At 36.0% G+C, this 26,412-nt stretch overlaps 1 protein-coding gene across 4 annotated transcripts in view; it reads right to left on the minus strand.

Moving 5' to 3' along the window:
• Myo5a (myosin VA) overlaps nt 1-26,412 on the minus strand; it is a 205,107-nt gene that overhangs the window by 41,568 nt on the left and 137,127 nt on the right. For 2 of the 4 annotated variants that reach the window (XM_046461279.2, XM_046461278.2), the window contains exons 24-30: nt 22,381-22,529; nt 18,238-18,351; nt 11,486-11,629; nt 11,210-11,263; nt 8,852-9,079; nt 3,944-4,044; nt 1,266-1,346 (exon numbers count right to left, since the gene is read on the minus strand). In XM_046461279.2, coding sequence (XP_046317235.1) covers nt 1,266-1,346; nt 3,944-4,044; nt 8,852-9,079; nt 11,210-11,263; nt 11,486-11,629; nt 18,238-18,351; nt 22,381-22,529 — 871 coding nt within the window. The remainder of the gene's footprint in view (nt 1-1,265; nt 1,347-3,943; nt 4,045-8,851; nt 9,080-11,209; nt 11,264-11,485; nt 11,630-18,237; nt 18,352-22,380; nt 22,530-26,412) is intronic. The other 2 variants (XM_046461281.2, XM_046461280.2) reach the window with 1 other exon arrangement.

Here is a 26,412-nt window from a genome sequence, read left to right on the forward strand (position 1 = left end):
CCATGTAGCCAGCTGTGCCCACAAAGTAGATGAGGGCACTGGCAACAAAGATGCCAGAGAGTAAGAGCATCCTCCCTTCACTGTGCTTCCCTGCTTGTACAGTCATTCCTTTTCTAAACACAAAATGAAGTGATGGTTAAGACCTGATGCAAGAAAAAAACAAAAAACAACAACAACAACAAAAAAAACACAATGGTACACATCTGTAATCCCAGTGACTCAGGAGGCTGAGACAGGAGGATCACAAGTTTGAGGCCAGTCTCAGCAACTTAGGGAGACCCTGTCTCAAAAAAGGGGGGCTGATGATGTAGCTTAGGGGTAAAGCACCCCTGGATTAAATCCCCAGTTACCCCCACCACCACCACCACGACCACCAAAAAAAAAAAAAAATTTAACTGATGTGAAGAAAGAAAAGAAGACATTCTTTTATTCTAACTGTCTTGGTTTGCCAACTGCTGGGTAAAACTTACTGATGCCATTGCAAGCAAGCTGTTAAAATTTCAAAAGAATTTAAACCAATAATACTTCAAAATTAATGACAGAGGTTTATGGTTAGAATAAACAAAGCAGAATAAGCGGAAGCCCCCTGAACAAACAGTATTTTAAGACTTTTAAAAATTTAATTCTAAAATGGATTTTTATGAGATTTAAGATATACATGTCAATAAGCAGATGATTATCTGCATTAAAAGATATTGCTATTTCAATTTATTTTCTTTCCCTTAAACATGAAACCCTCCTGATTTGTTGTCTCATGCATGTGAACTTTGTAATAACCACAAGGAATGCCAAATCATTTATTTGATATTATTTTTAGGCAGTATAATAATATACAAGAAAGCAGCCACATTGCTACAGGTACATATATCATGTAGATTGATCTTTGAAACAAGAAGCTGCTAATTAAGTAATAAATATTAGTTCCTACCCCCCAAAATTTGTACCATACTTAAAAGATTTTGTTTTCTCAACTCCTAGAGAGAGAGATTCACAACTTTTAGATATTCACTCTAGAAAGTATCATTCACTTATAGGAAGTAATTTTCATATTCACCATCAATCAATTTTAGCTTTAATAGTATCTCTTAGAGGAGAAGGTTTTTGAGAAGGTGTCTGGCTGAATGTTCTAAGTTTAATAGGTTTTAACGAAACTGATTTACCCAGGAAGACAATGCAAAAGAAACACAGAGTTAAAGTCACAAGGTCACTGTTAGTAAGAAAAACAACAAATTAATAACATTCCATTTTGAGGACACAAATATAACCTGTTGGCTTGTTTTAACCCTTCATAAACCAGCCACAGCTCTCCATCCTCATTCAATTCATGGTAATCCATAGCAGAAGATCTTCCATGCAAATGAAACAAAAATGCAAAACACAAAGGAATACAGGATGGTAATGAGATGATGATGGTCAAGAGTAGCACATGGTATTTCAATATTTTATTAAGTGAGTAAGATTGTTTTTATTTATCACAGATAACACTAGAACATTACCACAAAAATTATTTTTGGTTAATTTTTAAAAAATGGGTAACATGTAACATCACATGTATGTGCATAGAAATTATAGCAAAAAAACAAGACCAAGAGATTTTTCCCCCCCAAATAAGAAATGAACTAAAAAGTGAGAAAGAAATTCTGTTTTTAACATTTTATTCAGCTGGCTGAGCGATTTTGTATATTAGGCATTAGATTGGAGGCTAACCATGGCATACGTGTGGAATGAAAACTCCAGTTATTGTCTTCATGTGGCAATCTTCACAGTATATCTCAAAATAAAATTTTAAGTCTTCTGGGTAGGAACTTGTTTTAGCTTAATGAAATCTGATTCTCCATTTAAAAATTTGTTTTAAAATTTTTTATAGGAGTAACATAAGAACATGTCCAATGTATTCAGCTTTTATGACATGATTTCAAGTTATTTTCATCAAAGACTAATCTTAATATATGGAGAAACTCCCTTTATATTAGAGCTGTATCACATTTTATTAGAAGTAGTTAACAGATAAGAATGACAAAATTGATAATAGTTTTTTTCTAAGATACAAACATTTGTGTGTTTGCTAAGTGCCAGATGCTGTTCTACATCCTTTCATTATATTTCATTTAGTTCTCCCAGTCACCTAATATATACCATGTGCCACATTACACAGGAAGACTTGGAGACTTGGAAGTAAGATACCTGTAGAGGCTACACAGCTGGTAAGTAGTGGATCCCAGCACTGTGTGACTATAGAGTACAGGTTCTTACTCTTGCTATATAATCTTGTTGATATATTTTCATAACACAAATTGAAGGAATTCTGTTTTCCATCTACCATCTCTTCCTAGAAAATTCATCTGTTTCCAGGTTTCAATTGTATTATTATAATTTGATGACTTCAAAATTTATATCTCGCCCAAATATCTCTCCTGGATACAGATCTATGTATTCAATTGCCTAATGGATTTCCCTCCTTGGATGTCTTCCTGGTTCCTTAAATTCAATATGTGTAAGTCTACTGATCACTGTCCCACACTCCAGTCTCATATCATGAAATGGCATCACCACATTCAACCAAGTGTCCATAGCACATACCTCAGGCTTCCCCATTCTTCACCACATATTCAATATACAAAAAGGGCAAACTGACCTCATTTTCTCACGTATCTTTCAAAGTATCCAATTTCTCTCAATCCCAACTGCCACCAACCAAGCCCAAATCACTATAATCAGTTACTGGATTATGTTTTCAATCTGGTGACTGGTCTTCATGTTTTCAATCTTGTTCCACTGCAATCTACTCTCAACATAATAGCCAGGGCTAGATTTCTAAAATTCAAATCTCATCACATCATTCTCCTACTTAAACCTTTCAATGCTTTCCACTATCTTCAGAATAAAATCCAAACACTCTGATTGTCTCACCAGCAGCCTATAATCTCTGAGAAAGCTGGGACTTAATTTATTTTCCTTATTGCTGTATTGTCACTATGTGGCACAGAGTCTGCCATGAAGTAGGTATACAACATATACCTGGTGACTGAATAGCTGAGTGGATACATGAACAGTTAATATAGCTCTTTCTATAAAAACATAATCTTAGATACAAAGACATGTTTATTATTTATAATCATAAATTTTAATTAGAATTTCAGTTTAACTAAACAATTTCATAAGCATTCTCTACACTTAGCCATTAAAGAAGTATCTTACTTTTTGTATGACTAGTATCTTTGGTTTGTGAAGTATTTACGAATACCAATTCTGATACTATGCATCAAGAGATCTAGACTGAACACTGGTAATACATAACTCTGGAATTGTCTTTCTCTGTAATTATCATTGGCCATTATTCTCTCAAAAGGACCTAGCACATAATCATTAATATTAATATTTCTATAACACTGCAGCTTTGTTGACAAGTGTAGTGGCAGTAAGGCTGAGGAGAATTCCATCTATGAGCCTTCATTCTCTCATCCTCAAAGTCATAGTACCCTTTTAGAGTTGTCCGGCCAACACTAATGTAATCCCAGATATCTTATCACTATTCTTCATACTAAATTTCAATTATTGAAAGCTTCACTTGTCCCTACAAACCTTCAAATAACCATCCTGAATAACTAACCCATTCTATGAAAGGAACTACACAAGACAGCCCAAACTGAACAACTATTTTTCTTCTCAAGACAGCTCCTCAGGGCTAAGACCCTACATATACAGCAACATCTTCCTGTAATACAAATAAAAATTTCACTGACATCTCCATCAATAATACTACCTAATTTTATAAATGGGATTTTAACTGGGTTCACATTGGACATCTTGGATTCTCTTTGCAGATGATGAGATGTCTAATAAAGCAATGAATAAATATGCTGACTTACTGTACAAAAGTCTAGCTTAAAGACTTAAACCCAACACAGGTAAACCAAAACCAACAAAAGAACCACTGACTTACCTATTTGTTTCTTTCAAACCAATGTATGCTTGTGCTATTTCACCTTTATCTTTCATTTTTTGTACATCTTCCAAAAGTATTGTGGAATCTGTCATTGTATTCTGCAGAAGGAAATGACACATTTCCACATTAAGACTCAACTCAAAAGTTTTGGACCACATATAACATACTCCTTTCCTCCAGTTGAGGGTGTGGAGCTATAAGCGTCACCACACCTGAGCCCCATTTGAACATCAGCCCCAGCCCCAGCCCCTGTAACTACAGAGGAGAGTTTGGTCCCATCAGTCCCTCTTCTGAGAATGCTTAACACTCTACTACACAGGGAATGAGATTCTAGAGTACCACTGCTCTGTGATTACCACCACTGATGGGCTATGTGTTTTATATTATGTAAAAATTATACATACATATGCATATATAGTATATTATACAGTATTAGAAAAAAACACCAGACAGTATTTTAATGGCATAAAAGAGCCATTCTTTTTACTACTTTCTGGCCAGTTAGAATGAAACAAACACCCAATAAAAAACTGAAAGTTTGACATAAAGCTTTTTTTTTTTTTTTCATTTAAAACTCAGGTCAAAGAAGGTGGCATTCATATAATATGTTTAAGAAAAATTTAAAAGTTTTACCCTACATCTTTAGATGTATAGAAGTGGGATTTAGATTCTTTTAAATATCTACCATCTGCAGCTATTTAATTCTTTTTTTCCTCTGGTACAGTATAGTGTGATAAATAAGCCTTTGCAATAAACATCTGATGGATTAGAATTCCTAATGATTTTATGTAAAAAAGACTTTTTTGCCAATATTTCTTATTTCATTCTTTTCCCTTTTGGTCCAATCTCTCTCTGACAACCAATACAGTTTCAAAATCTTGCTTCTATTCAGCCTCTTTCTATGTCTTTTGAGCAGGGAAGAAACAGAAAAGAAGCATCATTTCTCTATTATCTCTAAAGATTGCTATACTTTAGAACCCAAAGGCCCTCTCTGTCTAAATAGTATATATCTGATCTTCAGTCAACATCTGCTGTCAGGTCTCACAATGAGCTGGATTTAATAGAATACACTTCAAATATCATGACCTTGGAGACCAGTTCCAAGATAACTTTAATGCCAATTAGAGATTTACAAATGCTTGTTTTTGAATTTCAATGTGTATAAGAAACATCCCTGGAAAAAAATAACCAAAACAATATTCCACTCTTCCCCTAATGCTGTTCTTTTGAGTTTATAAATGTATTCTTTAAGATGATCAAATATAATCAGAGAAAAACCATTAATATTAAGCTTATATTTTATTGAATTAAAAAATATTTACCATAAATACTATATAGAACATTTCTTTATTTATGTTTTATAAATATTTTAGTATATATTTCAGAGAATTTCTTTTTTCTTTTTGTATAAAAGGAAAAAAAAGTCATTCTATTCCAGAAAGGGTCATTCTCAGATTTTAAGACCCGTAAGTGATAATGTCCAAAGAACCAAGTTAATACATCAAATAATGATACATGTGTGCTCTAATGCCTGAGGACCTATATGAAATGGTTTTGAACTTTTAGAAAACTAGATAACTTGATATAATTAGTTGGTTCAAGGGAAAGAGAGACATCTTAGTATGCAGCTGTGCTAGGGAGTAAGTAATCAATCTTCTGCCGTCCTACCTACCTTAACTAAAAAATGGCAGCTGGGGGCTGGGATCAGATTTGGACCACCAGCATTAGGAAGTTCCTGACTGACTTCTCAGAGTTTGTTTTCCCAAGCCAATGACCAGAAGTTTTGAAAGGGTAGGACTATACATGAAAATCTCGTAATATCTTTCACTCAGTAACTGAAAACAAGATGTATTAGAGAAATTTGACTTTGCAACCTCATCAGAGGCCACTTTTTATTCTCCCTATGAACCCTGTACTCAGGGGGATGAAAAGGAAAGTAAAGGACATATGTTCAGTTCCTCAGATTCCTCCTCACCCTTGCTTGGCTATCAAAATCATGACTGGTAGAAATGAGAACTCAGAAGAACTTGCACATCTGAGTGTACTCCAAGCTCTTCTCACCATTTGTATGGCTTACCATAATTACCACAGTGAGTCACAGAGCTGAGTTATGAGTCTCTGATCCAGACTGGAATCTAATATGATTATGTTTTCCCTATTAACTTTAAATAGGAAGGAGTCAAATAGGAAGTTAATTCATAAATATTGAAATAGGTTTGGTGGCCAGAAAGCATCAACTGCATATATTGGGGAATATCTGTAAGTTAAAGTTATAATTAAGTACCATTATTTGCTTAATATTGGGAAAAAACTTATAATTACCTTGTCATCCTGAAAAATCACAAGTTAGCAAGCACAAAAAACAAATGAAGAAAACAGTAAATCTTTAGTTCCATGAATAAATACAATATATACAGTATTATACATATTATATATATAATAAATACAATTATTCCATCAATGAATCCCCACTACAAGAAATAAAAGCTAACCTAAAAACAATCATGAGTTGTTTCCCCTAAAAAAATGTAAAAAAATTACTATTCATGGAACTGGCATAAGGTGGACATGAATATGTATTTATATGATGGCACCTTTTATTTTTCAGGGCCAAATACTTGAAATTCCTTCTTGAGTTGTTTTGGTTTTTCTAGTTGTAAAATATTTTTGAGTATGTGAGAGAATAATCCTTGTGTTAATGCATATGGGTAAAATCTTTTCTCTAGGTGTATGAGAGTTACAGTGATTCCTAACTAGGACGACATTTGTCCAAGTGAACTCTCCCAGAATATTCTGGAGTTGGAGCAGATGAAACAGATCTGGCTGGTCTGGATCATCCCCTAGCTCACTGGGTGTTGCTCACCACTGCCCTGCAAAGGAGTTGTGAAATGATGTGTCTCTCTGAGCAGAAAACTGAGTGGAACAAATAGCCACACAATGTTTGGAAGGTCTCAATTAGTGTCAGGTCCCTTTTCCTAGGAGAGGACAAGACTGTTGCCAGGCGCGGGCTGGGAGCTGGGTGAGCAGGAACCTTGCTTAAATAGGAACAGCCCACTGGGGGCAGGAGAACAGTTGTCACATGGGATGTGTGAGCTGGATAAGTAGGTATGTGTGATTCCAGAACTATATGCTCTGTTAACTAGATTGTTTTTATGCCCCTTGCTTCATTTCTTTTTCTTTCTCTTAATTTTTTACTAAAGTTTCTCATGAGACTATCACATTGTATATCATAAATATAAACAATTATTATTTGTAAATAAAGGAAACTGAAGAACAACTATCAGTTTGTCACAGGGGAACCATAGGAAAGAATCTTGATTTTTGACTCTGCCCCAACTAGGTTGCAGTGCCTTGTTGCTCTAGGACCCTCCATGGTGGTAGCCCAGGGAACCACCTGAGAGGTCCTGTGGAAGGAACAACCTATATGGCCCAGCCAAAATGCAGAGTCCTCTTTTGGAACTTGCCTTACTTTAGACTTAGGGGTTTATGATTTGTTTTAAAATAAGGAAGTTCATTTCCCTTTCTTTTCTTTTTTGCTGTGCCTGGGATTGAACTCAGGGCCTCGCACATGCTAGGTGTGTACTCTACCACTCAGCTACATCTCCAGCCCGAAGGAAGCCCATTTATTTATATAACTCCATTTTTTACTGGATTTTAAAACCAGATACTTATTCAAATACTTCATTTTTAAAATTTTATATTTTCCTGGATTACTGTTGATCCCAAAGTGTGAGTTGCCTTTATCAAATCCAAATATAATGTACTAGGTAAAGGATCTAAACCACAGAATGAATGCTCTCTCCTATACCCAATTTCCCACCCATTTCTAACATTTCTAACAGATGTGGTGACATATTTTTTTAGGTGTACAGATCATCTTATATCATGGGCATTTTTTTTTATATGGCAATGTTATGTAGCTGGGATACTTTATTGCCTCAATTCCTGGTAACATTCTTTTGCACACACATGGGCAGGGAGACAAGCCAGATTTTGATCTAACCATTCATATTTCCTCTGATGGCAGATGATAAAAAGGCTTACTTCTTATCAGGGTATGGCTGTGCTGGGCCTCAAATTATTTGGGGACAGAGAAGGACTTCCCAGGACCATTTATATCCTCAGTGTGGGAATGCTTTCTGTTGAATCCTTGAACAATGCCCTCCCAGCTGGGACAGCTCCTACTATTAAATAGAACCCTTGGAGTGAGCAGAATCATCTCCACGTAACTTCCACTGACTGATCTTATTTATAACCTTTTTACATGTTATCTTTCCAGTTAAACAGGTTATTTTCAACAAGTGACTTTAAAGTCACATTTGTCTCCCCAGAGTTGGATAATTTATAGATTTTTGTATTCAATAGGACTTTATTTTAGACCAAAATTTATTGGGGCCAGATTACCACAAAAAAGATTTATCTATTCATTTAGGCACTGGGAATTTAACCCAGGGATGCTTTACCACTGAGCTACATCCCCAGCCCTTTCTATTTTTTATTTTGAGATAGGGTCTCACTAAGTTACTTAGGGCCTTGCTAAATTGCTGAGGCTTGCCTCAAACTTGGGTTTCTGCTGCCTCAGCTTTCTGAGCTGCTGGGGAGGTGAGCACCACCATGCATGGCAAAAGATTCATTTTAAAAGAGCTTGGCTTACAGATGAGAGATAAAATTCCAATAATCTAATCACTTGGGATGTTACTTGCTTTTTGTAATTGGAATTTTTTTTCAAACTATAATTGGCATTTGCAACAGTTTTAAAGTGACACTGAAATATTTACAAAAATGAATCTTCCATCTTATTAAAAATATGCTTTAAGTGTTTGCTTCATTATAAATTGGAAGGGAAGGGTAAGAAGAAATGAAGAACAGTCCCCAAATACTACCTTAGCCATGTCTTGTGCTTACCTTGGGTTGGATGGCCTCTTTCTGGCTCACCAGCTGAGACCTTAAGATAAGGACTTCTTCCTTGCGGACATCAAGCTCCTCACTCACAGAGGTCAGCTGCTCCATAAGGACACGGTAGGCAGGTGCCCCTGGAGCAGTCACCTCTGGGGCACTTTTCTCACTGAGAGCCTTTCGTAACTCATTTAGCTCATTTTTCAGTTTTTTGTTTTCTGACTCTAGTTCTTGACGCTGAATGAAGAGATAAATGAAAGTTCACTGCTTGTCATCCTCAGCCTTACATTGAAATACTCATCTTCCCTTAAGATGGTAGAACAACTCTGATGGTAAAAGGGCATGAGAGCTCCCTTAGTGAATGGCTTCCCATGCTCTACTGGGAACTCTGCAAATTAAGGGAGTCTGACATCAAGTGGAATTGAGCAAGGTTAATGGTAGTTTGCATCACCAACCCAAATTCCAATCAAATTTATTCTAGACTGGTTCAGTGAGAATTCACAGTTCTTGAGAGATTGTTAAGTCCCAACGGGCAGGTTTAGCTGGTCCCAAGAAGCCCTGGTTTTATTTGTAGATAAGTATACGGGCAAATCTGAATACCCAGTTGGTTAGGATATGTCCAATGAACAGTTCAGATAGGTGGACCCCTGAAATTTTTAGTAGTGTCCTTATTTCCTTTGTAAAGCTGAATAGAAAGAACACTGAAATTTCAGGCTTTAACTTCTTTTTTTTAATATTTATTTTTTAGTTATAGGTGGATACAATATCTTTATTTTATTTTTATGTGGTGCTGAGGTTTGAACCCAGTGCCTCACGCATGGTAGGCAAGCGCTCTATGTGAGCCATAACCTCAGCCCCCAGGCTTTAACTTCTTAAATAAATAAATAAATATATTTATTGGTACGGAGGATTGAACCCAGGAACACTTAACCACTGAGCCACGTCCCCGGTCCTTTTTATTTTAGACAGGGTCTTACTAAGTTGCTGAGGGCCTCGATAAATTGCGGAGGCTGGCCTTAAATTTGTGATCCTCCTGACTCAGACTCCTGAGTTGGTGAATGGGATTATAGGCATGTGCCATTGCACCACAGGGGCTTTTCATTTAAAAATATGATATCATTTAAACTTCTAAAGTTCCTTTCAGTGTTTCAATGACATTAAATAATACATTATTCTGACTTCTTTCCTGTGTGAGGTGCTTGTAAAGAGGCCTTTTGAGGCTGAATGCCTCTCCCCTTAGCCATCCAGATGGACATATATCCTTCACCTTCTCAGTACTTTCCCATGCTCCAATTATCCTCAGCCCACCAGCTGGGTCTCTCCATGCTGTTCAAATCATGGTAACGGGAACCCAGAACAGACTGACAATGACAACAAAAAGCAAGTGTCACAAGATACCAGTTTGGAAACACTGAAGTAGACAGGGATTTATAAGTCTACTTTTTTTGTGGGAATGCCATGGTGCCTTATTTAGCACATGATCCAAGGTCAATTTCAGTGTAAGTGAAACACTTGTATATATACAAAGATCAAATATCCTTTTATTTATTCCCAGAGAAACAATTTTGGGTGTGTAGCATCATATCAGGTCTTTTACCAAGTAATAGAATAACTGTTCTATGAAAATGAATGCCCTCTCCTATCCCCAATTTCCCACCCATTGGCAATCAGATTTGCATTGCTCATTTCTATAAAAGAAAACACATTAAAATCTTTACTTTGATGGCTGAGCTCAGGTACAGTGTTTCTTAAACTTTAATGAGATCAGAATCACCTAGAGTTCTTGTTAAAACACAGATTGCTGGGCTCCACCCCTAGAAATTCTGATTCAACAGTGTAATAGTGTGGGGTCTAAAATTTTGCATTTCTAGCAAGTTACCAGGTGATATTGATCCTGTTGGTCCAGGGACCAGATTTTGAGAACCACTAATCTAATATTTTATGAATTGTGGTTTCATTCATAATAGAGAAGTCTTTATTCGTCCATGTTTATATAAGGCAAAGACTATCTGGAGAGCAGATTGCTACTCCTATGCCTTTGGTCTGTCCCTTCATATCCAATCAGATTTTTATGGTGGCAAATGGAACATCTGAACCTGGGTAGTGTAACACTAGAGTCCATGTTCTTTACTACTGTAGCCTCAAATAGAGGCTTCCCCTGTTCCTGTTTAGAATGAAGTCCAGTATAAATGAAATAGAATTTGTAAAAGGAAATAGGCCAGACATAGTGCTTGAATAAGACTTAGGTTGCAAGAACTGGTACATTTTCCAGCTCTTCAGGATGTTTTCTGAAAAAAAAGAGAGGCTCTGAGCAGGTCTTTTGCCAAAGTAAGGTATTTAAAGTCCTGAACAGAAATTTTCCATTACCTTGAGGGACTCATATTCCAGTTCCGCACCTCTAATTTGTGGTCTTTCTTCTTCCTGGGGGAAAAAATTAAGTAAAAACTTAAATATATTTTAATTGCCACATTTTAACTCTTTTTTACTTGTTCTACACAAAATAATGGAGAGTTAACCAAACACACTAGATTAAGGTGCTTCTGGGCTGAATTCTGGTTTAAAAAACTAAAGAATAAGATATAAAGTCTCAGTCTCCCTGCCCCCGGCGCATCCTTGGCTCTTGGGTAGAATGGCATTGCTCACCTTTGCCTTGCTGCGTAGCATCTGCTCTTCCTTGCGGTCCAGCTCATCCTGCATCACCTGCTTTTCCTGCTCCAGCTCAGTGACCCGCTTCTGGAGCTTGAGGAACAAGGACATGTCCAGAGGTACCTTCTTTTCGCTTGGCTCCTAAACCCCAGAAATCACAAGAGAGTCAAGAGAAGCAAGAAGTCACACAGGCCAAAACACATATAACCCTTGATAAACTGAAGGATAATTTAATAGCATTTACAAAGTATATCAATTGGTTCCAAAACAGAATTATAGTAAGTACTACTAGAAAAAATAGTTATACTAATTAAAGCTAAGAAAATGCAAAGAAATAACTATTGTCATAGAAGTTCTAAGTGTCATAATTGTTTTAACTTGTTTGTTTTAGATTTTAAGTTTTAATGAAGTAAAAAGAGAGAACATATGTTAGATTTAATGTAGAGAATAAAGAATATTTTATGTGGGCATGTATGCATGTCAGTGATGAGAGATAGGCAGAGGTAGAGAGAGAGTGAGAGAGGGAAAACAACTTACTTATTTAAATAAATGGTAAAAATATAATTCTGAATTGAAAGCAAATCTTGTCTTTCCAATTGTACACTTACAAAGGAATGTTTATTTTTTTGTACTTCTAATATAAAAGCAAAACAGACTTTTATAGAATATTTAGAAAATAAGTACAACAAAGAAAATGCCAACATAATTCCATGTTCAGAGGAAAACCCACCTTATTTGCTTGTTTTTTTAAAATGCATCTGTAGATTTAAAGAATCGGAATAATATTTCCATTATAAGTTTGTATTGATTTTTAAACTTACCACTGTATTACAACTGTTTTCTAAGTGTATGATATTTAACTGTGTAGACAAGTATATCATTGTTTGTTTGGCTATTACCTTACTAATGGGCATCTGTTATTAAAATGTTATTAAAATAAATATCCCAGTACATTAATATCAAAACATTAATACTTTTACGTCAAGTAATTTGACCCAATTTATACTTCAATCAACAATCACTACCTTGCCTGGAATAAAAGTGGCTGCTGAAATAAAAAAAAAAAATTAAGCTAGTTGTTAAAGCAAAAGTAGCATCTCAATGTTGTTTTCATTTGCATTTCTTTGACTTTTCAGAAGGTTGAATAATTTTTATATTTCCAGAAATTTTATATCCATTAGCTACCTTTAATCTTTAATGAATTTTGAGCAATATCACACCAATTTTAAAAAGGTCTAAGAAGAATCAACTGTAATCTGGGGGGGAGAGGCAAGGTGCTGGGTAAGTAAGTTGTTCTCCCTCTCTCCCTCTCTCTCTCCCTCTGCCTATCTATCATTTGTTCACTGACATGCATACATGCCCACATACAATACTCTTTATTCTCTACATTAAATCTAACATGCCTGTAATCCCAGTGGCTTGGGAGGCTGAGGCAGGAGGATTGTGAGTTCAAAGCTGGCCTCAGCAAAAGCAAGGTGCTAAGCAACTTGGTGAGACCCTGTCTCTAAATAAAATACAAAATAGGGCTGGGGATGTGGCTCAATGGCCAAGTGCCCCTTAGTTCAATCCCCAATAGCACCACTCCCCTGCAAAAAAAATGAACTAAGAAGTGTGAATTGATAGGCTATCAAGGTCATTTGCTCACAAATAATTATACTGGGACTGTTTCTTACTGTTCACTTTATAATAATATGATAGACAATGATTGTTATCTATCAAGTTTAGGTTTAGGATCTTTACCAGAAAGTCTGCTCTAACTTAGCAGAACAGATATAACATCTTGTCTCAAAACTACTATAAAATTTCATTCATTCTTGGGCTGGGGATGTGGCTCAAGCGGTAGCGCGCTCGCCTGGCATGCATGCGGCCCGGGTTCGATCCTCAGCACCACATACAAACAAAGATGTTGTGTCCGCCGGAAAAAACTGAAAAATAAATATTTAAAAAAATTCTCTCTCTCTCTCACTCTCTCTTTAAAAAAATTTATTCATATAAAAATCTATTTCTAGGGCTGGGGGTGTAGCTCAATGCTAGAGCACTTCCCTACCATGTGTGGGGCCCTGGGTTCAATCCCCAGCACCTTGCCCCCCTCCAATATTCATTTTTATATATCCTACAAACACCTATGTTTTAGTTTGTTTATAATTCAAACATTCCATATTATATATTTTTAGTGTTTATTTATTAATGATGTATGTGTCCCTAAAATTTTTATTTAATCTTTTAAAAACTATAATAGAATCTTATTAATGAAGATAATAATCCATTCATAGTATCTAAAATGTCATCAATTGAAAATTGTTCTTCTAATCTTGAATGGGCATTTAAAAAGAAATCTTATTAAAATGAGATGGGGTAGACTTGCATCTTTAGATATCAATTAAGGCTCCTTATAGAATTATTTGATTGCTAGATAAGAGCAAAATTCTACACATAGGAATAATAAAACAGGAGGTGGCAGAACATAAAAGATAACATTTGCCAAAGGAAAAACTACTTGAGGCATAAATATTGATAATTACTTAAGAGCGCTCTGGATGATGTCCATTCTTATCCCTAATGACACATCTAATTAAAGAGATGTCATTTATCCTCTCTAAAAACATGAGCAAGAATAAAGTTAGGTCATCTTGCATAGAGAAGTGTCTGGTATTTTGTTTTGCTTTCCTTCTTTAGCAAGGACTTTGTCACTTGAGGCCTTATGAAGAGAGTGAAGCTTTGAAATTAACCTAAAAAGTAATACCAATCTCTCATCTGGGGACTATCAGAAGATAAGAGAAGTTTTTTTACAAAATTACGATATACCTGGCAGTTATTCTGTAATTATTCCTAACGAAAAAATTGAGAAAGTTATGGTGGACCCTTGTCTTGGTGTGAAGGTATCAAGAAGCTAGAATAAAAGTAGAACTGGGATAATTAATCAACAGCTACTAGGAGAGGTAGGAGAAGCAATGGTTCTGAAACAATGTAAACCCAGCCCATGAAGATGCTGGAAATGTGGGAAGGGCTGAAAGGCAAGTGGAGCTGGCATGTTAGATCAGGTTCTTCAGAAGAAATAGCAGAGGAGGTGCCATCATGACAATAAATCAAGGTTTGGCAAAGCTAGAAAAATATAAATTCCTTTTTTACATCAAAGTTTGCTGTTATTACATGACTGAGGTGGACTTCTGTTCCAAAAGTCTGAAGGATTCCTATTTTTTAATTAAAAAAATTTAAAAAGTCTTAACTTAGGAATATTACAGGAGTCAATATTGTATTTTTAAGGGGCAATTTGTAAATCTGACCACTACAAAAGTAGTTGCAAGAAGAAACTCTGATTCTGGAAGCTGTGGCCATTTAGAAGTAGAAATTAATAGCTACACATAGTCTTCTAAGGTACCTCTTTCTTGCCCATCTTCTCTTCTGATAAACAATCTTTTTCTATTATCAGTTATATAGATATAAACCTTTCCGACCCTGACCACATACAGAATTGGGAGGATGACCACTGAAGCCTGTTATTAGAGCAAAAGAATTTATTTATTGAATACTTACTATGTATCAGATACTATTCCAAGCATTTTATAAAAATTAATCCATTTAATATTAAAACATCACTGTAAGTTAAGATAATAATAGCATCCCCTCCTCACAGATGGGGAAACTGAAGCACAGAGAGACTGAGGCTAAGGTTATTGACTCAGTCTGAGGGAGAAATATTACTAGTCTCTCCATGGGAAACAGAGAGTTCGAACCAAAGTCAGCTACATTGCAGATGTATGCATTTAGTCACAAGAGACTATTTACAAACATGACTTGCTCAGTGAAAAGCCTGCCTATTACAGAAAGACTTCTGGGTATAGGATACTGCTGGGGGGGTTAGTGTATGAGGAAAGTGCACAACACTCCAAAATCTGTCTGCAATTTGTGGAGTATAATCATATTTCATCATTCAATAAAGACAAACACTGTACTAAATCCCACTTTAATCTCTCAATTTGAGAAAATTTCAGCAGAAAACAGGCAGTAATTAGAAACAAAGTTTACCCTTCCCTAAAATCTTTAAGAATCTTGAGAAAGCCTGACAAGAGCAGAGACCCTGACAAAAAAACTTATGAGTAAAAGTTAGATGAAGTATGTAAAAGTTTCGGAATTAAAAATATAACATCCTGGGCTGGGATTGTGGCTCAGTGGTAGAGCACTCGTCTCATGTGGGAAGCTTTTGCTCTAATAACAGGCTTCAGTGGTCATCCTCCCAATTCTGTATGTGGTCAGGGTCAGAAAGGTTTATATCTATATAACTGATAATAGAAAAAGATTGTTTATCAGAAGAGAAGATGGGCAAGAAAGAGGTACCTTAGAAGACTATGTGTAGCTATTAATTTCTACTTCTAAATGGCCACAGCTTCCAGGTTCAATCCTCAGCACCACATAACAATAAATAAATAAAGGGATTATTCCATCTACAAATAAAAATATATATTTTTTATTTTTATTAGTTATTGATGGACTTTTATTCATTTATTTGTTTATATGTTTATTTGTTTATTTTATTTATTTGTTTTTATGGACTTTTATTCATTTATTTGTTTTTATTCATTTATTTGTTATATCAAACCCAGTGCCTCACACAGGCTAGGCAAGCACTCTACCACTGAGCCACAACCCCAGCCCCTACAAGTAAAAAATATTAAAAAAAAAATAACATCCTCAGTCTAAAACATTAACAAAAGCTCTCCTTGCTCAGAATTATCTACAGAATCTTTCTAGCAAACATATTCCTTTTGTCATGACTTCTTACCATGCAGGAGCTACTCAGGTGATATTACATTAAAGTGGACGGTTTATAAACTCTCATTGAGACCAAAAACATGCAGTCCTAAAGCTTTTATATCCATTAGAAGCTCAGAAATCCTAATTTTGATTTGTGTGTGTGTGTGTGTGTGTGTGTGTGTGTGTGTGGTGCTGGGGATTGAACCCATAACCTTGTGCATGCAAAGGCAAGCACTCTACCAACTGAGCTATAACCCCAGACAGAAGTCCTAATTTCAAAGTCTAACTTTACACCTGTAATCCCAGTGGGAGGCTGAGGCAGTAGGATCACAAGTTCAAAGCCAGCCTCAGCAGGAAAACATTAAGCAAGTTAGTGAGACTCTGTCTCAAGAAAGCGGGGGAGGGGGAAGGCGCTAGGAATGTAGCTCAGTGAAGTGCCCATGGGATCAATCCCAGTACAAAAAAAAAAAAAAAAAAAAAAAAGAGAGAGAGAGAGAGAGAAATGGTCAAGGCCATCAGTCCACCAATGGTTCTTCCAAACATACATGCCTTTCTTCTCATCAAGAGATGGTACCCAGTACTTCCACCCAACAGAGAGACAGAGAGGCAGACAGACAGATGGATAATCTATTTTCTGCTCCTTGAACATAGAGTGGCTTTATAATTTGCTTTGACTACCGTGTGGCAAAATTGACACTGAGTCATTCTTATGGGACCTCTTTTACTCTTGAACTCTTAGAACCCACCTACTTGCTGCAGACAAAGTTCCAAAGTAGACAATCTAAGCAACTTAGCTGACTATAACCAACCAAAGGCACTCCTTTACCACTACATGGAATAGAACTACCTAGTTAAATCCCACAGAATAATAAGCAATAATAAATTGCTGTTTCAAAGCACTAAAATTTGGGATGCTAGCAGTTACCCTCAGGCCACTAGAAAATAAGGTACAACCCCAACCCCACTATGTACTGCTCACACTTTTGGATACATGAGCCCAGACATATGTTAGCAATAGACATGAAAGACATAGGAGAATTGTAATGCAGAATGCCTGGATGAAGGCAGTAGAGTATGATATAGCAAAGAACATGAACTCCAGAGAGATGAGCCTCAGACTGACTTCTGGCTCTGGCACTTAAAAGCTGTGAATTTGAACAAACTATAAGTCTCGTGTGTTATATGACAATCCAACTACATGACATTTTCTTCAAAATTATCAGAAAGAAGTGGCAGAAACTCTTCCTTCTTAAGTAAAACTAAGACAAGAAAGGAGAGAAGAATTTAATTTCTTTAGCTATTCTGCCAGAACAAGTCTATTTCTGATTTGGCCATTTTTTAAAAAATTATGATAAAAATAGAACTGTGCCTGAAATTAATATCATATTTGAAAAGGAGAGCTGAGAACTGGTTGGGAACAATCTAACTTAAAGCCACTGTATTTTTGCAGTTAAAACAATACATCATTTTAGTTTCATACTATATAACATAGCACAATTACAGTATATTTCTAAATTATTTTCCCTTAATTTTTGTGGAAGAAAATTACATTGGTTAAAAACTAGCATGAAACATAGGCAAAAGTTTTGTTAAATTCTTTGGTGCTCATATTTAGAATACTGCAGGACAAAGTGCTTAGTTTATTTATAACTTATCACAGCCAGAAATAAATTCACGATAGCCTCGATTTTTTTTAATACATGAAATATGTTAAGATGTAAAAGGGAATTCTTAAAAGAAACTATTTCCATTAAAATTATATTAAAAATTAAAATGTGGGACTGAGGATACATAGCTCAGTGGATTCAGTACATGTTAGCACAAAAAAAGTAAATAAGATAAAATTTAAAAGTTCATATGTGCATTGACAAAAACATATGCAGTAGTATATATGTACACAGCTAATTAAGTGCCTACAAGTTATGTATCAGAAATGATCCCTATTAACAATAGCATGGTCATATCCCACGTTTTAGTCATAGGCATCTACAATGTACCTCTGTTCTTGATGGAATATCTTCAGTATCTGCAATTTCAGAGCTAAAGGTATATTCGGACTCATTGCTACTATGGGTGGAGTCTGTTCTCTTGTGTCCAGGCTTAGGCACATTCTGCAAGGCAAATAACCCAAATATAATTAATACATTATTAAACTAGACATAGTTAAGGCAACAGTCATCTTTCCTTAGTTCTCATCTTCCCTCACTGACTTGTACTGATGCCCAGATTTGTTTCATGCCATCTTGGTCAGATCCTTACAAAGGGTCACCTCTTCTCAAAGAAAGGTATACAAGCATATTGTGACAAGAACAGTTGTAAAACCCAGCACCCAAATGAAAATTATTATCAGCAGAGACCCTTTGGGTCTTTAAAGTTTTGAGTGCTAAGCCACACTGGGGAAAGTAAGAAAACTGCTCTAAGAATCCTCTGAAAACCCCTGGGGGTTAATAATTCAGGGAGTCCAAGTGATACCTTTATGATATACGTCACTATGAAAAATCAGTGTTCAAAAGCTTATGGGGAATAAAAAAGTTAAGCAAATACAGCCTTAGGCCAGCCCAATGTGCATCCAATGTAGAGAGAAGATCCAAAGAAAACCCCAGAGTCTCTGAAACGATATAGAAGCAGGGGTGTATGCTAGAGGGGAGAATCACCAAACATGAAGCCAAAGGCCAACCTGATTCCATTTGCTTTACATAAGAGTGCCTATCACTTAAGATTTCTAGCCAAATTCCACAGCTGAATGGGATAACACTTATTTAATAAAGGGCTATGTCATTAATAATAAAAAGTGGGTTCATGTAAACACCCAAAGATTTTTAACAAGCTTATTAAAAATGGGAAAGGACTGGGGAATATAGCTCAGTGGTAGAGGACTTGCCTAGCATGTGTGAGGCCTTGGGTTTGAGCCCTAGTGCTGCTGCTAAATAAACAAATAAATAAAAGATCCTTATTTATTCCACACCCACTTATCACTAAACAATGAATACCTTAATAGTTTTTGCAGTGCCAGGAACTGAACCAGGGACTTGCCATTTGCTAGATAAGTATTCTACCACTGAGCCACATCTCCAGTCCTGCTGTGTTATTTAATGTAACTTTTAGCCCAGGGCAATGCTTACGTGTTCTGGGTTCGAACCACAAGAAAGAACTAGGTAAGAATCCTAGCTATGCCACTTACTTGCCCCTATCAAACTTCTTGAGGCCTCAGTTTCATCACTAGTATGAAAGAGCTTATATTATCATCTGTCTGGTAGGATTTATGTGAGGATGAAATACGAGTGTGCAAGTAGAGTTCAACAAGTGTCTGGCTCATAACAAGCATTCGATTAATGTTAACTGCTACTGCTGTAATTGTTGAAAAAATCTTCAATAATTCAACAACTTCCTTGTAGTGACCTTTGGGTTTCCAAGTTTTTAGGATTCTGTTCCCCTGTTCATTGTGTATTCAATTACAAGGACAATGCACTTGACTTAATTATCATGTTCTTTCAAGATTCACATCTTGCTTCTCTTTTGCTACTTATCTATCATTTCTCCTGTAGTAACTTTTTCCCCCCAGAAACTGTTTTATTATGATTGTTGACATGATTTCCTCCTTACTTGGAATTTACTTATCTTTACTTCATAATTCTGGATTCCCTTGCCTCATTTTACTTTTATTGTTAGCTTGAAACTCTTCAGCCCTGGATCAGTCTTTTCTACATTGCCTCTGCTCCTATAATACCTGGAAAACTGAATGTTTTTGGAGAAAAAAAATCTACAACACTTCTTATACTAGCTAGGTCAACAATTCTATGTCCTGGCAATCAGTGACAGTTAACTCACCAGTGTTCTTTGGTGTGCACATCACATAGATTACAGAAAGCCTTTCGGGCAGTCTTATAAATTCCCTTCCCTCCATCCACTTGAGGAGTCTGTTTACTACAAAATGATTCATTATCTCTGGATTACAGCACTGAGAACACCATTTGCAAACAGTGTCAATGAACTATTAGCCAAGACCCATTTGTTAGCTATGTAAACATTAAAATATTTGATATTGCCATTAATATTTTAGTTGTCCTGAATTTTAAAGTCAAATTTTTATTCTTTGCAACTCTTGGCAGATACTCTCTGCACTTCTACAATCTTGATTATTTTATCTGGAGCTAGGAAATGGTACCTAATGAACAGCTGAGTAGGAAGCAAAGGACCTTTGATCTTCTTCCATATGCTTTTTTCTTTCTCTGACCATTTTGTGACCCAAAAGGAATGAGAGTGAGTCACAGGCATTCAGTGAAGAGAATTAAGGGCCAAAAATAAGAAATGAAGACTCTAAGCTATTCTTGGAGCACTGCTGGGAGCAGAATGGACAGCAGGCAGAGATTTGCCTGGCAGGAAGAAGTAGCTATGTTAAGTTGCTGGAGGATGGCTATTACTGGAGGGACTTTTCTAGAGAGATTACTACCCTGTTGACTAAACAGACCCATAACCTCAAGATATCTCTAGAATATGTTCAGTGATTATGTATATGGCACACATTTCTCTCATTTTATTTTCTTTGACTCACAAGGTATATACTGTTAATGAATCTGAGAAAGTCTATAGAAAAAAATCTGTTTAACTTGGTTGATTATTTGACCTCAGAATCATTTCTTTTCCAATGCTGCTTATTAACATTTCAAATAGCTAGTGGGTCTCAGAAATGCCCGGTAGAATACAAAGCTTAGCTCTAACAATAACTGAAACAAAGGTTAACCATAAGTGTTGGCATGGTTACCCAGTAAATAAATACAAATAAAAAGAATTGAACTCTGGGGAACATCAACACTGAAGGAGAGAAAAAAGGGCTCTAGAAAATCTAAGAATCAGAATATGACAGAAGAATCTTTCAGTGGGGCCAAATGAAGTGTGGAAATGAAGACAAGACTCTTTGGACATATTATGGCGACCTGCTCCTACTTCTAATGTCTCTTTGCAAATATAAATCATGGTAGATCAGTGAGGTTTGAAATAACAGTCCAATGTAAGATTTATATTAGCTTTTATGCCTCTTTTAGACTAAAGGTTACGAGAACATTTCTTTTGTGTTATATCAATATCATCTCTTTTATTTTGACTTATTTTTTAAATTTTTTTTAGTTGTAGATGGACACAATATCTTTATTTACTTATTTTTATGTGGTGCTGAGGATTGAACCCAGTGCCTCACATGTCTCTACCACTGAGCTATAGCCCCAGCCCTTATTTTGACTTTTTAGACATCACATTTTAAAGAACTCTGTCAAGCAGATACAGGCGGAAATAAAATTTGAAGCAAATCTCCTACTGTACACATAGAAAATTATTTTTCTTTCTATAACAGATATTAAAGCATTTCTGGTCATTGGTATGATCAGATTGCCTTTAAGGCAGATGCTGGCTGGTGTACACCTGTAATCCCAGTAAGGAGGCTGAGGCAGGAGGATCTCAAGTCTGAGGCCAGTCTCAGCAACTTAGAAGGCTCTAAGCAACTTAGTGAGACCCTGTCTCAAAAATAAAATAAAAAAGGGTTGGGGATGTAACTCAGTGGCAAAGCCCCCCTGGGTTCGATCCCCAGTACAATTAAAAAAAAAATAGATGTCTGTTTCCTGATAGCAGGGTAAATATTATAGGGAGAGTGGAGAACTATTGTAAATACAAAAAGTATATACTGGCAAATGCAGAAGAGTCCTTGAAATAGAGAAGATAATTTGTTACAAATAGAGGGGCATTTTGCTTTTGTAGGAATTTACCTTGGAAATTACAATAAAACCAGTGGAGGGAATAATTACATAAATATTTGCTTTATATGCAAGTTTTACATTAAACTATTCAATCTATAAAAAAAAATCCTGCTATTTTAACTTTCTGGTATTCTTTAGTCTAATCTTTAAAGTGTTTGACTAAACTGAGGTACTTAATGAATAAAGTTGAATGATTTCTGGGATTTACTTTATAATAATATAACCACTGAATGGGGCTGGGAAAGGGTAGAAGAGGAAGCAGAAATGTGTTGACCATTTTGGAACTGGGGAATGGGTTTGTGGAGTATATGGAGGTTCATTCTACTATTCTATTTACTTTTGTATGTGTTTAAAATTTTTCATCTCAAAGAAAAGCAAAAGTGTTGGACTCACCACCATGAGGGTCATCTCTTCCTTGAGGTCATCATATCTTTCTTCTAGGCGACTGAACTCATTCAGAAGGTTCTGGTATCTCAGCCTTTCATCGTTAAGCTCAAGTTCCAGTTGTTTTGTTTCTTCTACTAGCTTCTTCTCCATAGTTTCTAAAAGAAAAAAGGGATATGCATGCCAGAGACAGCTCCATAGAAACTGAATGTAACAGGTACACTGATTCCAGTTTATCAGCATAGGATCTTACTTTTAGCACCACTGTGATCTTCAAAAGAGTATATAGTGAATGTAAGACAAGAAAAAGCATGACCCAAAAATGAAATGATTTTTTCTTAATAATGACATCAATCATCTATTGAACTCTTCCATTTACTATAGTCTTAGATCTACTAGTTTATTCACTAGTCACCACACATTCTTGATAAACTTCAACTAGGTAAGCTCTAGTAAGTACATGTATTTTTGTATTCCAATGGTATTCCATTTTAGGAAATTTGTAAAATTATTTTGTCCAAATTAATGTATTCTTTCAAAAAATTAAAGCTATTTCTCTAGGGAATGGCAACTTTGAGTGGATCTGGCTCTCCTATTCTGGAGTGTCTGTCTGCTTAACTCAGTCCCAGGGTTCTAGCCTAAAATTTTCCACCAAACTCCCCTGCTGTTGTATTGTTACTGTTTCTAATCAGATAAAATGCTCAGGTGTGGTCATCTGTGTTATTTACTTCTTGGCCATCTCCCATATGTGGCTTCAGGAACCCTGACTTTCCCATTTATCCACCCCACCCTGACTTCTGTGTTGTTGGTGGTTTGCATTTGGCTAGGAGACTTGAGGTTATAGATCCTGCTGTAGACAAAACAAAATTTTAAAAAGCCTCATATCTTGGCCATATATTTTAACTAAATAACCAACCAGGTATTTTTATAAAATTAAGTGTCGCACTACTATGCTCATTTTATCCTCGTATTTTGTGGGCAAATTTTAAGATGCCCTATCTGCTTTTATTGCTTTGACATTTCTTTCTCCATCAGCTCCATCAGGCAAGAGCTGAAAGTGTCTTGTTATACTGTTTTCCTTGTGCCTAACATAGTGCTTCCTAGGATAGGGCTTTCATGATTCATAAATGAATGGATGAAGGAATTTCTGCTCTCTGAAACATTCTATAAATAGCTTTTTTGTGTGTGTATGTGTGTAGTGTTGGGGATTGAACCCAGAGCCTTGTGCATGAAAGACAAACATTCTACTGACTGAGCTATATCCCCAGCCCCAATAAATTGCCTTTTATTTTCACCAGTTTGCAAAAACTGTTTCAGGCTAAATTCTCCCTAGACAAATCCAGTGTTATTTCTTTATTCTAACAGCGTAATTTCAAAATAGAGTTTTATATTTTTCCAAAAGTATTCTCATCATTTTTGGTCTTTCCATTGCATTCTATATCCCAGAAACCTCCTTCCCATGATGTTAGGGACTCTGTTTTCTCTTTTCCCTTTTGATTTCTTTTTTGTTTTCTTTTCTTGAACTTATGACTTAGTTATGTTCATTAATTCCAGGTTTTCTTCTCTTTCCTCAACATCATATCCATTGATTGGGAGGGAAGGGGTGGTATGGAGAAAACAGAGAGACCTCTTACCACCAGTCTTAATGGAAACTTTCATACTCATTCCTTATTTTCTCTCTAATGTTTTAATCTGGATTTGCTTGAGGTCCTAGTCGACACCCAAAACTTAATTCCTCTGATGGATTAAGAGATATTTTGATAGCTGATAAAGCATTACTTCAGGATTGTCTATGAGGTGTTTTCAGAGGATATCAGTATGTGAACTGCTGGACTGAGTGGGAAAGATCTGCCCCCAACGTGGGCAGGCACCATCCAACATACTGGGGCTTAGTATGAAAAAGATAGAAGAGCAACTCTTACTCCTTCTTCCACAGACAAGATACTGTTTTTCTCTTGCCCATCAGAACTCTGGGTCTCTGGCTTTTGAATTCTGGGACTTGCACAAGCAGTCACCTGGGCTTTCAGGCCTTCTGACTCAGACTGAGAGTTAGTTACACCATCAGCTTCCGTGGTCTTAAGGCCTTCAGACTTGGCCTGAGTCATGCTGCCAGCTTCTCTGGTACTCCAACATGCAAACTGTGGGACTTCTTCTTCTTATCATGTGAGCCAATTCCCTTAGTGAATCCCCTCTAGGATATTTACAGCTATCATTGGATCTACTTCTTTGTAGAATATTTATAACAGTCTAACAACTAATCTCATTAATTTGCCTCATACACAGGTACTTTTTCTTTAATTTCATCATTACTAATAAGATACCATTATTTTCTGGGTATCTCATGTTAAAACTTTAGGACATTTTGTCTTTTTTGAATACCTCATTGTGGTGAGCCGTGTCTGCAGACCGTTGCCGCCATTAGAAGATGGCGCCGGTCTCCGTTGTGGATCTTGGTAAACAACTCCTTATTAGGGAAGGTTGGCACGCTGTCCCTCAACACCCTATGAGAAAACCCCGCGTGGCAGCTTTGGATTGGACTTGAGTAAGCTTTATTAGGCTATGCTTGGGCGCTCGGCGGGGGGTCACTAAAAGATGATACATGAAACAAGGCCTGAATAAACTGCTGAAAGAAAAATCCTGTGTCGTGTTTTCCCTTGCCGGCGAGGGGTCGCGACACCTCATCAAAAATTATAATGTTCTAGTGACTATTTTTCATATGATATAGTCTCATTCCAACCCATCTTTTCTCTTCCACTAATTATTATTGTTTAATATAAATGGAGATACTTTTTATATCACCACTATTTTAATTATACCACGAACAGCAAATAGAATAAATGTCCATATCTAAAAAAATTGAATATTGTATTTTTAGTTTGGTAGCAAAAAAAAAAAAAAAAAAGTTGATCTTAGGAGAATAATATTCCTTGGTTTAGCAAAAAATAAATAATAAATAAGCAAGATCCAGAAAGATATCTGTCTTTCTTCATTTGTGAAAACTAAATAAACTGATCTGATAGAAGAGAGTAGAACAGCGGTCACTAGATACTGGGAAGGATGGATAGTAGGGAGGAGGGACAGAAAGAAGTTAGATCATGGGTATCAAACAAAGGAAAGAAAGGAATTAGTTCTGGTATTTATTTATAGTATAGTAGGGTAACTATGGTCTATGGCAATTTATGATATATAAAATAAGCCGAAAAGAAGAATCTGAAGGTTTTCCACACATAGAAATGATAAACTACTTGAGTAGATAGAAATGCTGGTTACTCTGACTTGATCATTATACATTATATACTTATATCAAATTATTGTATTTTACCCCATACAAATATACAATTATATCAATTTAAAACAATAAAAATAAGTCAGGCATGGTGGTGCCCACCTATAATCTCAGTTAATTAGGTGGGAAACAAAGTGGGAGGAATGGGGATTGAAAACAAATTCCTTGCCTGTATGATTGTATCAAAATATACCCAACAACTATGAATAACTATAATTTATATATAAATACATCTATCTATATGTACATGTATATATAAATATATCTCTACATATATACCCATAAAGAGGATCAGAGAGCTGTGTTCCCCTAACACTATGTAAGGACACAGAGAGAAGGCACCATTATATAAACCAGGAAATGGGACATCACCAGACACTGAATATGCTGTTACTTTAATCTTAGACTTCACAGCTTCCAGAACTGCAAAAAATAAATTCTAGTGTATATAAGCCAAAAAGGGGGGGTGGAGGGTGGAGGTGAACCTTAGTAGTAGAGTGCATGCCTAACAGGCATGAAAGCCTGTTCAATTCCCAGTACTGTTAAAATAAAAATAAAAATAAATAAACCAATATACATAGAAACATACATCCCTTTATCTATCTATCTATGCTAGCTCAAGAATTCTTACTAAATCAATAATAATTCTATAAGTCATAACTGATAAATTATATACATAAAGCAAATTAACTTTTGAAAAAACCATATATAGCATTGACTGAATGAGTTCATACTGGTACACAGAGAAATCAGGC

The sequence above is a fragment of the Marmota monax genome, unplaced genomic scaffold, assembly GCF_021218885.2.
Source record: "Marmota monax isolate L192 unplaced genomic scaffold, Marmota_monax_Labrador192_F-V1.1 WCK01_AAM20220418_F8-fsc00001, whole genome shotgun sequence".
Lineage (NCBI taxonomy): Eukaryota > Metazoa > Chordata > Mammalia > Rodentia > Sciuridae > Marmota > Marmota monax.